General features: G+C 36.4%; 1 protein-coding gene across 2 annotated transcripts; it reads right to left on the bottom strand.

Moving 5' to 3' along the window:
- Positions 1 to 4277: 4277 nt before the first annotated feature.
- Positions 4278 to 6136, bottom strand: LOC120165223 (uncharacterized 17.2 kDa protein in melC2-rnhH intergenic region-like). Of its 2 annotated transcripts, XM_039174785.1 has the most exons (7): positions 5835 to 6136; positions 5651 to 5750; positions 5428 to 5523; positions 5296 to 5348; positions 4987 to 5035; positions 4743 to 4790; positions 4278 to 4584 (listed from the first exon to the last, which is right to left on the bottom strand). In XM_039174785.1, the coding sequence occupies exons 1-7, from the start codon at positions 6056 to 6058 to the stop codon at positions 4498 to 4500; spliced, it is 657 nt and encodes a 218-aa protein (XP_039030716.1). In that variant the 5' UTR covers positions 6059 to 6136; the 3' UTR covers positions 4278 to 4497. The 2 variants fall into 2 exon arrangements, with proteins under 2 accessions (XP_039030716.1, XP_039030717.1); XM_039174786.1 differs by lacking the exons at positions 4987 to 5035; positions 5296 to 5348.
- Positions 6137 to 17041: the final 10905 nt, after the last annotated feature.

The following is a 17041-nucleotide window of genomic DNA, read 5'->3' as shown; positions in this document are numbered from 1 at the left end:
AACAACTCAAGTTACACAACTCCCAGACTAATGCATGTCGTTAAGACCATTCAATGCCCTTCCAGGGTATTCACTCTTTAATACTAACAATTCTTGTCCATTGATCGCCATCAGAATCTTCATCGAATAGATCTTAAGGAGACGAACATATATTCTATTGGTCTTTATTTCATTTCCATTTTTCAACTATATCAGGAAATGTTGACGTACTGAATTTATGGTTCATAATTTATAAGGACAATTCATCATGTAAGTTCAACATTGTTTCAAGACTCATCCAATCACCTATTTAATCCTCATTCATTGAGGTTACTTAGTTCGTTTGGCAATCAAATTTATCTCGGTTACTTCTGAGTTTTCTAGATTAATTAAGACGTTTCTGAATTTCATATACATATTGTGTTTCCTTTCAGTTCAATTTAGTCATATAATAGAGTCATTTGGTATTCGCAGTTAATTTGTCTCACGAATATCCACTTCTTAGTACTGAATGCGCTCTAGAGTTGAGTTGAGCCAAGTACTTCTAGAATTATCATCGAGCCAAACTTGAGAAGACGAATACGCATTCAAGTGATATCTATGCCATTCAGGTATTGATATAGCATTAGAGTTGATCTACTCACTTAAGTTGTGTTCTATAACTTTTAGGGGTAGTACAACACCTATGTTTATTTGGATTTCTTAATTAATCCAAAACATTTACTTAGTCTAGTCCATAAGGGCATTTTGGTTATTTTGGTGCTCAATGTTTTTCCACTCATTTCAAAGCTTGAGGATATCCATTTATTCTTGGCCTTGGTGATATTCTTGAGTCATTTCCATTTAAGGGGTATTTTAGTCATTTTACAGATCCAATGTATTTAAATCATTTTCTTCTGTCATGTCTTATTATTTAACTCAAACATATCATTTACTCTATTGCCTTCGAACAATTCTGACAGAAAAGCACCCTCGATAAATTATTCTTCAGATATTTACTCATAACTCGAGATTTTCAGGTTAAAAGTCTTTTCAGATGTTACTAACGAATTATCATGAATTTTCCATACAAAAGTAGGATCTCAACAATTAATTTAGTAATTTATCGGTTTAAGTACAAAGTCTCAGATTAATTTCTCATTTAGAGTGAACTCAAACTATTTTTACCTCTCAATGGCATTTTCGTAATTTCATAACCAGATAATTTCTAAACTGTAAATTATTCCTTAACAAACCTCTTATCCAACTTACATGGTCAATTCTTGTCTTTTTACAACATAAGGGTATTTTCGTAATTTATCACTGAAACCGTATTCAGTTCGAATCCATCCATAATTAAACATGCATAATATACCAATCATATATATATATATATCCATGCATTTATCTATTATCAACATATTTCATAAAGCATAAAGAGGTATTAATATATTTCCTCGATTTTTATGCCATGCAGATAGACCATTTATATTCCATTAGAACGCCCTTGATCTTTAATTCAACTTCCAATAAATCCTCAAATACATAACAATAGAAATTTCATCAAAAACGGAGCTTAATTTCGAAAAAACGGATCGAATCGAGTGATAAATTAGTTAATAATTTTCCCGATTTTTATGCCGCAGATAGACCATTATATTCCATTAGAACGCCCTTGATCTTTAATTCAACTTCCAATAAATCCTCAAATACATAACAATAGAAATTTCATCAAAAACGGAGCTTAATTTCGAAAAAACGGATCGAATCGAGTGATAAATTAGTGAAAACAGCTAATCGGGTTCAAATTTGGCGAAGCAGACCCCAAAAATGAACTCAGGATGTCAAAAAATGTCAGGATAGGTATACCCAGAAAAAGTCAACGGCATGTCAACGGAAAAGTCAACGGTTCAGTCCAGGCGGCTTGGTCGGCTCGGGTCGAACCGGGTTAGGTCGGACCGGGTCGGGTCGGACAGCCTGTCCTCCATTTGCAAGACTTCCCCCACGTACAGATGCGGCGTGTGCGGCGTCGTAGGATGTCCAAAAAATTTCGAAAAAATTCTTAAAAATTATACATGTAAGCTTTTAGACATTACCCATATTAAAGTAGACATTAACCATATTAAAGTAGACATTAACCATATTAACGTAATATCTTTTACATAGGCATATACACATGAGAATATCATCATAAATCTATTACATAGCTCGTTTGAATGCTATAGAAAACTTAGTGTCTTTGAATTGATTTAAAAATTTTCTTCTTGATTTAGGCCAACCAAAATACAAGATTGTTATACTAATTAGAGCGCTCGTGCTGATAACATGTTACGAAATTATACACAAGTATAGAACATAATGTGAGTGGGTTATAATCTTTCATTGCTCATATGTCATAAGCTTGTACAATCCTTATATAGGAACTAAAAGCATAGGTTACTAGAACCACATTAAACTTAATGTTATTATACATTAATTATAATAAGAGAAACCTAATATAAATGTTTATTTATAACATAACATAGTTTAATTCAGGGAAAATCATGACAAAAAATTAACAGTAATGCTAATGTGTCACCATGAGGTAATTTCACATAATCATTAAAAAAATAAAAATATTTCATGTCAATAGTTTTATTTTTTTAATGACATGTGACCAAAATTGAACCAAAACGTAAAGTTAGGTATGATTTAAAAAAATAGTTAAATGATCAAAAGAGAACCACAAGAATAATTGGGTGACTAAATATGTAGTTTACCCTTTCTTTTAGTAATTTTATGTATGACAAAATGATTCAGTCATAATAGGTTTCGATCCTATCTGAATTGATAAAAAGTAATTTTTTTTAAAAATTTGAGTTCAAGATGGTTTTAAGATTGTTGTTATTTTTCTTTTAATAGTTTTGGTGATTATAAAGTATTATTTTTTTAAAATTCTTTTTAATATATTGACAACCAGTGGCGAAATTTAATGATAGAGTTTGGGAACCACCTTAAAATCTTAAAAAAATAGAAGTTTAAATTAAAACTTTTAAAAAATTTGAAGGGTTTAGTTTATAAGTTTTTTTTAAAAAAAATTGGGGTCTAACTAAAATTTTTAAAATTTTGAGAGCCTTAATGATATTTTTTTAAATTTAAGAGAGAGATTTAATTAAAAATATTTTTAAAAAAATAAAGATTGATATGAATTTCTAAAAATTGTGTGGAGGCCAAATTTAATATTTAAAAATTTTAAAAGTTTAAATTATTATTTTTAAAATTTTGAGGTGACGTAACCCCACTAGCTTCTATTGTTTTCCGCTATTGTTGACAATGGAGGTCAAATTAAATATTTTGAAAATTTTAAAAGTTTAAATTATAATTTTTTAAAATTTATTTTTATTTAAAAATTTTAAAAATTCTGAAGGGTTCAGTTTATATTATTTTTCAAAAATATTGGAATCTAACTAAAAATTTTAAAACTTTAAGAGGTTTAATGTGATTTTTTAAAATTGATGGGAGAGATTTAATTAAGAATATATATATAATTAATATAAATTTTTAAAAATTGTGTGGAGGTCAAATTAACAATATTCTATTATATTATTGAGGTCGCCTAATAAATTCTTTATCCTCGTCCCTAAATAACTTTGTTAAGAATTATGATCAGATTGATGATATTTTCCTAAAGCCACACATTTTAAACATGAAATTGAGTATTGTTTTATCCTTCCTACACGGATCAAGAAGAAACACGGAAAATTCAATACGCAGCTGACATTGGACTTTGATTTGGGTAATTTTATTGTACGACAATCTAATTTAATACCAGTTTAAGATGGTTTTTAATCTAAAAAGATATTTTGTTAAATCTAAAAAATTATACAAATTTGTAAAATTTTGCGTTGTAATCGAAAAGTTATATTGTAAGAGTTTAGGACTTACAACCGAAAAAATTATACAAATTTATAATATTTTCAGTTGCAACTAAAAATATTACGAAGAAAATAACATTTTTCGATTTTAACTTAAAATGTTACCCTATCCAATTTAAAAAGTAGTTTGGGTATATATAATGCAATTAATTCCTTTCCATAAACCAAATGCAAAATATGAAGATGACATATCTTATTCGATGAAAAATGGAAAGCATTTATACACAAGCCTCTTCCACACAAAAATTGGCTAATTTACCTAAATACGTCATTTCTTAGAACTAAATATCAAAATGCAATTCCTCTCGGCTTATTTGGGTAAATTACCCAAAAAATTGCATTTGCAAGTATTTTTTTCTATTAATTTAATATATCATAAAATCTACCAACATGGTTCAAGTGGTAAGAAACTTGATATCGCTTAAATAAAATCTCGAGTTCAAGTCCTTGTGTACGCAAGAAATCCCAATAGGGTGACTCACTCACCAAAAAAAACTACATATATTTTAAGAAGATAAGAACTATACAAGAAAGACTCTTTCATTGTCTTACGCAATGGATATAGGGATTGCATATGGGTGAACTTTCACATCAGAACAACTATCACCCCACCCAGGTGAGATGATTACCTTGTTGAGCTTGAGCTTTTAGCAAATTTTGCAAACCGATCCATCCCTTGTTTGAGTAAATTTTCCATGAAAGGTTGAAGCAACTGAACACATATGATCAGAGGGAAAATGATAGATTACTTCATGTTAGCTCTATAATGAGCAATAAAAAACTAAATGGAGAATTGTCTTTTTCTGCTATACATCAAGTTAGAACATTAGTAGCTTCAATTTTTCCGCCTCGATGAAAAATAATGCTTACCGATGCGACCGGAATCAGGAGTTGAGGAACTTCATATGAAATACTCAGCTGCAAAAGGGAAAAATGCAGAGCTAGTGAGAGCAATTCAAAGTAATAGCAGTTCACAGGTTTCATGTGCTCATAAACTAATATAAATGTTGGCAATAAGGAAATATGATAGAATGGAGTTTCATGAGTTTTAAGGAAACAATAACAGTGAAAACAGCAAATCATCAGATGAAAATATAGTGAGAAGTGAGCTCACGACTATTAAGCACGAGGAGGGACCTTTCGGATAAAATCGAACAGAACCCCTGCGATGTTAAACCAATTCGTTAAGATTATATCGTCAGATCGAGTTGAATGATTAAAAAAAACACAAGGTTGATAAGGAAATAATCAAACGATCCAACTTTCTCATCACATGAAACAAAAGGACGGTGAAGCAGAAACATAACTCGACATATTCATGTTACATATAAAACAAAAGATAATTGACACTGCAGAATGCAAATTTGACTGTTCATATTTGCTTCGATGAGTCAACAAACACAATTTCAAGTCCTCTGTTTACCTGTTACCAAGTCCTTCCAAAGATGTCCAGTGAATTTTCTGATTGGGGATGGGCTGCATAAGAAAATATACACCCACTTGAATCGGTTAACAAGCATATGAACAGAGATAATCATATGATTTTGATCCATACCTGCAGATTTTTAGCAAGCCAAGAGTATTCAATACTACGACCAAATGCTTCATATTTCACGAACCACCGTGACAAATCAGGCTTGTCTTCTAATACCTAGTTCGAAGAAGAAGAAGAAAAATACAAAGAATCAAACAATTACATCAAATATGTGTTGAAATTTGAAAATACTTGAGAATTCAAGAATCCAAGTAAAATAGCCAGACCCCAAATGCATACTTGCCTTGACGGAAGAAACGAACGGCATCCAATTGGGAATTGCTTCACGATCAGAGTACAAATTGTAGGCCACAGAGGCGGGGACATCGATCTCCATTTTTACCCTGAATTCAATCAAGAAACAAATTCAATCCAAACGTGTTTTGGCTGTGAAAACAAGGAAAGAGACGAAGATTCTGAAACAGTACGAGCAATCCTGCCATTTCATGACGGGAGAGAAGCGGTTTGAGGAAGTCAAAAAGGAGGGCTTCTTAAAGGACCCAAATGGGATTCTGATGAAGAAACTGCTAAGAGACTGCGGCCTGAAACGAGGGACTCTGCAACTGAATATTGGATTTGTTTTAGTTCGGAACACATGGGCGAGGCTAAGTGAATTTGGGCTTGAAACGAAGGAAATTGCAGCAGAAGACATTTTTGTTGAACTTTTGTTGCAGAAAACAGAACTTCAACAAACAAAAAAATGAAAGATTGAAGACGACGAGACTACACACCAAATATGGGCGAGGCTAAGTGAATTTGGGCTTGAAACGAAGGAAATTGCAGCAGAAGACATTTTTGTTGAACTTTTGTTGCAGAAAACAGAACTTCAACAAACAAAAAAATGAAAGATTGAAGACGACGAGACTACACACCAAATTCCACAAGCTTAGCCTGACCAACACCAAAATTTTATCTTTCTAACTGATTAGTAACACCAAAATTTTGTGCTCTCTGTAATCACATCGTTTATATTATATATCTGCGTGTGTGGAAGGAGTAGCAAGGGGAGAATTTGTGTGGCCTTTGCCACGCGTTTTTGTTTCACAGAAATTAAGGAAAACGTGGAAAATTCAGATAACAAATCGTGTATAACTGTATATGGATTAAATGAGTTCAAAAATATTTCACCTGAATTATTTCATCCGTCCACTCACCGATCTGATTAAAAATTATTGAGTATATATAATATAATTATCCGAATTACGGGTTGGATACTCAGTTTTTTTTTTTTTTTGAATCGGGCCAGAATCATAAAATTTCTCTTAATCGGATACTTGACTACTCGTACTCGTACTCGATTCTTTTTTTTATTTTTATTTTATTTCAAATTCCTAATTTAATTCATACCAACATTTTAAACTCTTAATATCTCATACTTTTACACCATAATATTTTAAATTACTTCTTTTAACTTCAAAACATTCAAAATTTAGTTTTATTTCTTCCTAATTTATTTTGGATTTTTAAACTATTCGTGTGTGAATTGTGTACTATATACTATTAAATTTTAATTTTTATGAATTTTTGACGCCAGACAGAATAGTGATTATCCTACAAGCGCTCCAACAGATGATTCACAAGAGAAAATTCGCCCAAAAAAATCCAGAGAAAAAAAAAGTCTCTAGGGTTTAATAAAATATTATCAAATCAAACAATCCAAAATCAGTCCACAAGCCGGACTGTTATAGCTAAAAATCGTCTTTATTCGAATTTTGCCAAAAATAGAAAAATCCCGAAAATCACTCTAAATTGGAATTCGAAATAAAATAAGCAATCTCCAAAAAATCCAGCCTAAATCGGATTTAAATTGACTTCCTAATTGACAATCGAAATATTACCATAAATAGTAAAAAATATTTAATTCTAGTGATCCGGATTAGGGTCTTATGCGCGATTCTGACACCCGTAGCCAAAGTTATGGCCAAAAGACTGAAACATACTCAAAACGACCCCAATGAGGAACATGTCACAATCAATTCCTGCCTTTGCGCTGATCTGCCAATTCATGGTATCTCAGCGCCATCAAGGTGCAATCTGACAGCTCAGCATCATCTGTCTCGGATCTCCCTGCATCAGTCACCCCGGGTTGGAAAGAACTCGTCCTTGAGTTCAGAGTAATGTCATCAGAATCCACAAAACAATGACTCAGGTGCTTCACATTAAAGACATCAGAAGTCTTCAAGTGGCTGGGAAGGCGCAACCTGTAAGCATTATCATTGATCTTCTGCACGACCTCACAAGGTCCAATCTTCCGATCCTTAAGCTTAGTATACTCACCAACAGGAAAACGATCACGAGTTAATACAACCCAAACAAAATCACCAACATCAAAAAGTACCTGACGACGATGATTGTCGACCCGAGTCTTGTACTTGGTATTGCTCTCATGAATGGTTTGTTTCACTTGCTCATGGATACCCCGAAGATAATTTTCCATCTCATCTGCTTTAGGACTGAAATGACCTATACGTGGAATAGGGGCTAAGTCCAGCACCCCGGATGGGTTCTGACCATAGACAATCTCAAATGGGCTTAAACCTGTGGTTCTATTTTTTGATCTGTTGTAGGCAAATTCTGCCTAAAGCAATGCCAAATCCCACTGCTTTGGCTTCGTTCCTGCCAAACACCTCAAGAGGTTTCCCAAACTTTGGTTCACCACCTCTGTCTGGCCATCCGTCTGGGGCTGGTAGGCGCTACTGAAATTCAACTGCGTTCCCAGTTTCCCCCACAGGCTCTTCCAGAAATGACTGATGAACTTAGTATCACGATCTGAAGTGATGGATCGAGGAACACCATAAACGCACAATCTCCTTGAAATAGAGATGGGCAATCCGGTCAGCATCCATAGTCTTTCTGCAAGCTACAAAATGAGCCATCTTGGAAAACCTGTCAACCACAACAAAGATAGAATCCGAGGCCCTTTGGGTGAGGGGTAAGCCTAGTACAAAATCCATGCTGACATCGAACCAAGGAGCTTCAGGAACAGGTAAGGGAGTGTACAAGCCCGCATTGGTGAGAACTCCCTTAGATCGCTGGCACACATAACAATGGTCCACATAATGGGCCACATCACTAGTCAACTTGGGCCAATAAAAGTCAGAAGAGATAAGGGCCAAGGTCTTATCTCGGCCAAAAATGTCCTCATTATGGAGTTCACTTATAATTTGCTGCCTCAATGAACAATCTGGAATGCACAACTGTAATCCACGAAACAGATACCCATTATGCAAAACAAAATCATGACGGTGACCCTCAGTTACCTCCTGAAATATCATTCCAAAGGAAGGATCAGTTGCATACATATCTGTGAACGTCTCAAAGCCTGCAACTTTAGTACTCATGGTGGTGAGAAGTAAGGTACGACGGCTCAGAGCATCTGCGACGCGGTTCAAACTCCCTGCTTGGTGCCTCAGCGTAAAAGTGAATTCTTGCAAGTATGCCACCCACTTGGCATGACGTCTACTCAGCTTGTGTTGTCCATTGATGTACTTCAAGGCCTCATGATTGGTAAACAGAATAAACTCCTTCTGTACTAGGTAGTGATGCCAATGCTTCAGGGACTGAACTATGGCATAGAACTCCAGATCATAAGTGGAATAATTTTTCTTTGATCCCGATAGTTTTTCACTGAAAAAAGCAACCGGACGACCTGCCTGACTCAGAACACCACCAATGCCAACGCCAGATGCATCACAATTTACCTCGAACACTTTGTCAAAATCTAGAAGTGCCAAAACTGGAGCCTCGGTTATCTTCTGCTTGACCAGTTGAAAAATGGCCTCTGCCTCAGACCACTGGAAATCACGCCCCTTGAGGCACTCTGTGATAGGGGCGATCAGAGTACTAAAATTTCTAATGAATCGGCGGTAAAAAGACGCCAAGCCATGGAAACTTCGGATGTCATGTAAGGTCTTTGGTCTGGGCCACTCCAAGACTGCATCTACCTTTGACTGATCTGCATGAACACCATCAGTAGACACAACAAAACCAAGAAAAGTCACAGAAGTAGTGAAGAAAGAACACTTCTTTTGATTGACAAACAAGCACTCCATTTTCAACATCTCAAAAACAGAACGGAGGTGATCGAAGTGTGAAGTCCATGTCGGACTATAAACGAGGATATCATCGAAGTAAACTACAACAAATTTCCCCATAAAAGGCCGTAAGACCTGATGCATAAATCTCATGAACGTACTGGGCGCATTGGATAGCCCGAAAGGCATGACCATCCACTCATACAACCCTTGTGGCATTTTAAACGCCGTCTTCCACTCATCTCCAGGTCTTATTCTGATTTCGTGGTAACCACTCTTAAGGTCAACTTGGGTCAATTTGATGCTAAATATCCCTAATAGGTGGTAGCCCAGGAGGAAGATCCTCTGGCATCAAGTTAGAGAATTCTACTAGCACCCGCTGCACCTCTACTGGTAAATATTCATCCAAGTCTACTTCATTGTTCTCGCAAGGTAGTAAGGCATAGACCACGTCACCATGTTCAATCTCATCTAAAAACCTGGACATAGAAAGCAGAGTAGTATTATGGGTTACTGGGGTAGGAGTGAGTCCTTCCTGTCGGGGTGCCAACATAATCTTTTTTCCCTTGATGCTAAGGGAATATGTATTCTCCGTCCATCATGAACACTGTGATCATACTGCCAGGTCGACCCAACAATATATGACCCATCCATAGACACAACATCACACCAGGCATTATCAAAATATTTTCTACCAATTGAAAAAGACACGAGGCATCGCCTATCACTGTTACCTCACTGCCTTTATTTAGCCATGACACTTGGCTTAGGATGACGATCCGTCTTCAACTGCAATTTCTGGACAACCTTCTTGGACACTACATTCTCACAACTGACGCTGTCAATGATCATTTTGCAGACTTTATCTGCAACTGTGCAGGTCGTGTGGAAAATATTGGTTCTCAACCAATCGTCCCCTGAATCGCCCTTGGGAGTAAGTAGACTCTTGCGAACGACCAGAGTCTCATGACCATCTCCATACAACACATCATCTCATCATCGTCATACACGGGTTCGCCAATCTCCTCAGTCTCGTCTTCCGTATTTTCCTCAATCAACAAATTTTTGCCCTTTTGACTAGCAGGCTTCCTGCAATCAGTCGCCCTATGCCCTTGTTCACCACAACGAAAACATCTAATAGTAGGGTTAGAATTACCCTGCAGTGGCTGTTGAGCAGGACGAGAATCCTGAGGACAAACTAGTCGACTGTTGTGATCGTTCTTGATCACTGGTCTCCTGTTTTACTGTTTTTCAACAGCAAGTGCACGCTGGTAAGCTTTCGAAACACTCCACAGTGAATGAAGGCAGAGGACATCTTGTAAGGGCTGTAAACCCCCCAAATACCGCACCACCATTTGCTCCTCTGTCTCAGATAAATCGTTCCGGGCGACCAATTGGTAAAACTCTTCCGTGTAATCATCGACTGATCGTGCGCCCTGCCTCAACGCATGAAGTCGCTGAAACAAGGTTTGCGTGTAGCCGAAGGGAAGAAAGTGACCCTTCATCTTCTTCTTCATCTTCTCCCAATCAATAATCTTGGCCTTGCCCTGTCTTTCTCGTGAACGTCGCAATTGTTCCCACCACGCAGATGCTCTACCCTTGAGTTTGATGGCGATCAGTTTCACTTTCACACGATCAGGGACTTCTTTATATTCAAAAATACGCTCTACTTCATTAATCCAATCCATGAATCCCTCGGCTTGTAACGTACCAGAAATCTCAGGGAGATCGACCCGAAAACCGAGGTCTCCATGACGCTCTTCCTGACCACGGTGTTCCCGGAATAGAGCACGATTGTGATATGGGTTTTCGAAAGCGGAATTGGTATCGTGATCAGAGGCCTCACGATCCTCGAAATCCTGTGCCGCCAGGCGCTGGGTTAATTCTGCGACTTGCCTCTGTAAATCCGCAATCATCACATCCTGAACGTTGCGATCACGGCGTTGGGCTTTCTCATTCGGAACCTGCTCACGACGACCACGACCACGACCTCCAACCATTAAAACTGGTGAAATTTCCCAGGAAGATGTTGAAGCTCTGACACCAACTGACGCCAGACATAATAGTGATTATCCTGCAAGCGCTCCAACAGATGATTCACAAGAGAAAATTCGCCCAAAAAAATCCAAAGAAAAAAAAGTCTCTAGGGTTTAATAAATATTATCAAATCAACAATCCAAATCATCCACAATCCGACTGTTATAGCCAAAAATCGTCTTTATTCGAATTTTACCAAAAATAACAAAATCCCGAAAATCACTCTAAATTGAAATTCGAAATAAAATAAGCAATCTCCAAAAAATCCAACCTAAATCGGATTTAAATTGACTTCCTAATGACATCGAAATATTACCATAAATAGTAAAAAATCTAATTCTAGTGATTCGGAGGGGAAAATGGCAGAATTTGAGGTTGAAAAAAGGCCACATGGCTTAGCTCGATCTGGAGCGTGTCGTCGAAAGAGCTTTCCGGATTGGGTCTTATGCGCGATTCTGACACCTGTAGCCAAAGTATGGCCAAAAGACTGAAACATACTCAAAACGACCCCAATGAAACATGTCACAATCATTCCCGCCTTTGCGCTGATCTGCCAATTCATGGTATCTCAGCGCCATCAAGGTGCAATCTGACAGCTCAGCATCATCTGTCTCGGATCCCCCTGCATCAATTTTTATGTGAATATTTTTTTAAAGTTAATATAATTTAAAGAAAAAACTAAAATAAACATGAATCAGGTACACATAACCTGAAAATATGGGTACACGAGTTTTGTGACTACCCCCAAGACATGGGTCAACAAATTAGTACCCAAAAATCCCGAGTATTCGATTATGAACATTTCTAATGTAGATAACTCTCTAGGTAATCTACCTTTTTAGCGACCCAACTTTAGAGGTGTTTCTGTTTTGGTTATTCGATTTTAAATTTTTAGATAAATTAAAGTTGTAGTCATTAAATTATTAGGTAAATTTTATTCTTACCACTAAACTAAAAAAATTCAATTATGTCACTTAACTATTATATGGTATCAATTGAGTTACTAGTCGTTAACTTTTAACGAGAAAACTAATAAATAAATTTGTTTAATTACACATTTGGCCTTCGATACTTGCATATTATATCAATTTAGTCCTAGTTTTGATTAAAAAGAATTTAACAATCATCCAGTAAGATGTTAAACGTGTTACAATATTATAATTTTAAGTAGAAATAATTTAATAATCTTTCAACAAGATAGTGACATATGTCACCATCTTATCGGAGAAAATGAAATAAAGGAATGTGTTGAACCATTATTTAATTTTGATATAACGTGAATTATTAAGTGCTTTAATGGTTAAAATTTCTAACTTAAGAAACTATGAAAATTCTCCATAAAATATTTTCAAAAGTTTTTTAATTGTGAAAAAAAATTAAGTATTTTTAGTCATCATATAATTTACAAATATTTCTCAAGACTAAAAAATATTCGATTTTGACAGCAATTACCCCCAAGTCTTGAAACCAGTAACCTAATATTGATACCAACATTCTAGGATATAATTTGATATCAATACCGAGGTCTCGGTTTTGATACCGATATATGAGAATCAATACTCACTAAACGATATCGATACCGTAGGCTCCAACTACTATGTTTTTGAATGTTTGGACGCTTGATCTCGATACCCATTTCTTGGTATTGATAAAAAGGTCGTAGGTGAGCATTTAATGCTCTAGATAAATGTTTCCAACGGCTTGAAACAGATAGCAATGCATGAGAGAACATAAAAATGACCCATTTTTAATTGGAGATCAATAAGAAAATTTTTGAAAGATCATACCAATGTCAAAAGAGTTTTCAAGAGCTTATTTGTAATATTTTGAGTAACATTTTGGGCCTAATTGGACATTTCCAGACATGAGTTTCGGAACCACTGAGTTTTGAAATCACTGTACAAATCAAATTTTACATTCTAGACAAAAGGTTTTGAAACCATACAGAAGGGTTTCGAAACCTCTACTGCATATTGCTCTATTTTAGGTTTTTAATGCATTACATCACCTCTAAATAGCTTCTAATTGCTACCAATATGATCAGACATAGCTGGGACACTTTCCTCACATTTTATGGCTTTCATTACACTTCTCGATCATCCTTTCACCATCATTAACTCATACAAAATCTCTAACAACCATGAACAAAATATTACCTCACCTTAGCTTATTTGATCGCTTACCTTAGTTAGCCATTTAACTCAACCTTCATGATCATAATTGAAATACTTAAGTTTAGTGTACTCACCTCAAACAAGCCTTCAATACCTTCATTAAAGATCTTACATTTCTCCCTTAACAGAATCACCTTTCTCCTCTTCCTTTTGATATTCCACAAGACTCTTAGCACAAAATCAACCCAATGTCACTAAATATATTTTGTCATCCTTAAAACACAAATATATAAACATGAATAAATAGAGAACCATGAAGACTCTTACCATTGGTTTCTAACCTCCAAGAATTATTTCTCTCATAAATTGGTTTTTCACTTGCCTCAAGAAAATACAACCTTGGAGGTAAAAGAAAATCATTGATCATCTTCATTCTATCAAAATCTCTCAATCCTTAAACTCTCTCACTAGAACTTCCATGGAGAAACTTAGGATTTGACCAAAACCCACTCAAACTCTTCATTCTTGTACTCATCTTGAAGGAAACGAGGGGATGAACATTTTTGTCTCTCGCAAGCTAACCTTAAATCTAACTAGAAATAGAGGAAATGAAGAAAAGATAGAGACCTTACCTTCTCTCTCTATCTGACGTTGGCTTAAAGAAGAAGAAGATGGGTGTTTTTCCTGAAAAATCACCAGTTATCGGTATATTTACTGATCTAACACCGGTCAGATTATATTTCCCGATCTAACACCCGTAGCAGTAAAGCGCGCCCCCTGAACCGCGCTATATGCTGATTTGGCACCACGTGGAGTATAACGCGCCCCCTGTACCGCGCTATACGCTGACTGGGTTACACGTGGGGTATGGGTATAGCGCGGATCAGGGGCCGCGTTATACGCCGTACCAAAAATATATTTAACGCGATCCCTGGTCCGCGCTTTATAATAATTACATATAACGCGGTGCAGGTACCGCGTCTTATATATTTATAAATACACTCCTCTGGTTCTCACAACTCCTCGCATCTCTCATCTCAACTTATAAATTAATACAACAATTCCGTCAACGAGTAATAATTCTGGCAATCTTCTTATATTTGATTTAGAAGTTCGTGCGATTTTTTGTTATAAGGTAACTTTGTTATAATTTTTTAATTATACTTATTATTTATTATCATTATTTGAAAAAATATTATACTAATTATTTTCAATTAATTTTTATGTTTGTAAAATTGAAAAGCGAGAGTATACGTCAAAATAGTTTTGCGGTGCAGGTAATAATATAAAATTATATTATTTAAATTATTTACGTTGATGTGTAAAAAATTTTGTGTTATATTTTCGTTCATATATAATTTATTTAATCAGGTTTGTTTTAGTTTTTTTTGCAGATATAATATTGCTGCACTTTTAAACTCGAAGAATAGCGCGACTTTCAGCTATTGTTTATTATGATGGTGAAATTCGAGAAGATGAAACGGCGTTGTTTTCGTATCAAATGAGCGTGTTAAAATATCATTCAAGAGAAACATAACTCTTGAGGAGCTGATAACGAAGATTTCGAGGAAGATTCATGTTGGAAGTAGTAGAAGAATGTCGTCGTTGCAGTACAGATTTCCAACATCATTGTTGCCATTAACTTATACAGCGTTCGAACTTTCGAACAATGATGATGTTCAAATGATGGTTGAAGCTCAAAGTAATTATTCAGACGCCGCTATTGAGATGTATGCATATTTTGTTCAAGTGTGTGCTGTTCGGGGTCAATCTTTAAGCTCACACTATGGGCTGGCTGAACAAGTTGACAGCCCGACTACAGTAATGTGTAATGATTTTAATGCCATAATGGGGAGACATTCATCCGCAACTCCTTACGATATGTATCGAGGTGGGTCCACGAACAATCTGTATGGAAACACCGCGTCCAGTTCAAGGGGAAGGCATTCATCTGCAAATTTCTTTGACCATATGGAGATGCCATCGACGCAACCATCTGTGCAGTTTCCATTTGACACGATGGCTTCAAGCTCCAGGGGGAGGCATTCGACTGCGAGCTTTTTCGATCTCAATGTCGATATGCCTTCCAGTTCAAGGGGAAGGCGTGCAAGTAGTAGGTTCTTCGACCTAAATGTGGAGAGCATGGAGGAACCATCATCTCCACCAGAAGAACCGCTTCGTGAGCCTGGTGCGGATGGTGCTGATATTGGACTATTCATTCACCCAGAATCACCGCAATTCAACTCCGATGATGATGAAGTTCCAGGAAATGTGGCACAAACTGACCCTCCTGCAAACATGTATGAAGCTGATTATGGTGCAATGTACGGGCCAGAATTTGCGGATATGCCTCATCTTGGTGACTATGGATATTACTCATCAATATATAATGGTGAGTTATCTTTAGGCATGGAGTTCTCAAACAAAGAAGAAGCGGTGATGGCTATAAAAAATTACAATATCCGTAATTCTGTTCAGTCCAGAGTCAACCGATCCACGACCGAAAAATATGTATGCTACTATGCCCGACGCAAAAACAGATGCAATTGGATGGTTCGTGTATAGAAAAGGAAGAGGAAAAACAACATATGGGAACTAACAGTATACAACGGTCCTCACACATGTTGTGCTGGAGAGGTCAACCAAGATCATCCCAACTTGGACTCTGAAGTGATATTCCAAGCCATCATGCCCATGGTAAAAGCAAGCTATCATATAGCTGTTGCAGTGTTGATTTCAGCTATACAATCGTAGTATGAGTACACTGTCTCCTATAAAAAAGCTTGGTTGGTAAAACAAAATGCCATTGTCAAACTCCATGGCGAATGGGATGCATCTTACAACGAACTTCCAGGTTGGTTTAGGCTGGTGCGGACGTTGAATCCTGGGATAATTGTGGACTTCAAAACCTCCAATGCATACCATAATGATTGAGTTCTTCGCGATCGAAGCCAATTCTACCGGGTTTTTTAGAGTTACCCACAGTGCGTTAAGGCTGTCAAATACTGCAAGCCTGTGGTCCAGATCGACGGGACTTTCTTGTATGGAAAATACAAGCAAGTTTTATTATTGGTAGTTGTCCAAGATGACAATCGCAACATTCTTCCAGTTGCTTTTGCTATTGTCGAAGGAGAAGATACAGATTCTTGGGCTTTTTCCTTCAAAATTTACGTGCACATGTTATCACGAGGGAAACAATTTGTGTCATTTCAGATCGCGGAGCTGGGATCAAAGCATCAATGGAGTCTTTGGGTCCAATGTGGCAACCACCCTTTGTCCAATATAGGTATTGTCTCCGACACATTGCTGCGAACTATCATGGAAGGTACAAGAAGAATGATGAGCGTCAACTAATTGTGCGCATGGGTAAGTGAAAGCAAGTTAGTAAGTTATACATTTTTTGATCATTTTAATTTGCAAAGAAAGCAAGTTAGTAAGTTATACATTTTT

This window comes from Hibiscus syriacus, unplaced genomic scaffold (assembly GCF_006381635.1).
Source record: "Hibiscus syriacus cultivar Baekdansim isolate YM2019G1 unplaced genomic scaffold, ASM638163v2 tig00111582_pilon, whole genome shotgun sequence".
NCBI classification, from domain to species: Eukaryota; Viridiplantae; Streptophyta; class Magnoliopsida; order Malvales; family Malvaceae; genus Hibiscus; species Hibiscus syriacus.
Note: the sequence above shows the minus strand (reverse complement) of the source record. Positions and strands in the feature narration are given on the sequence as shown.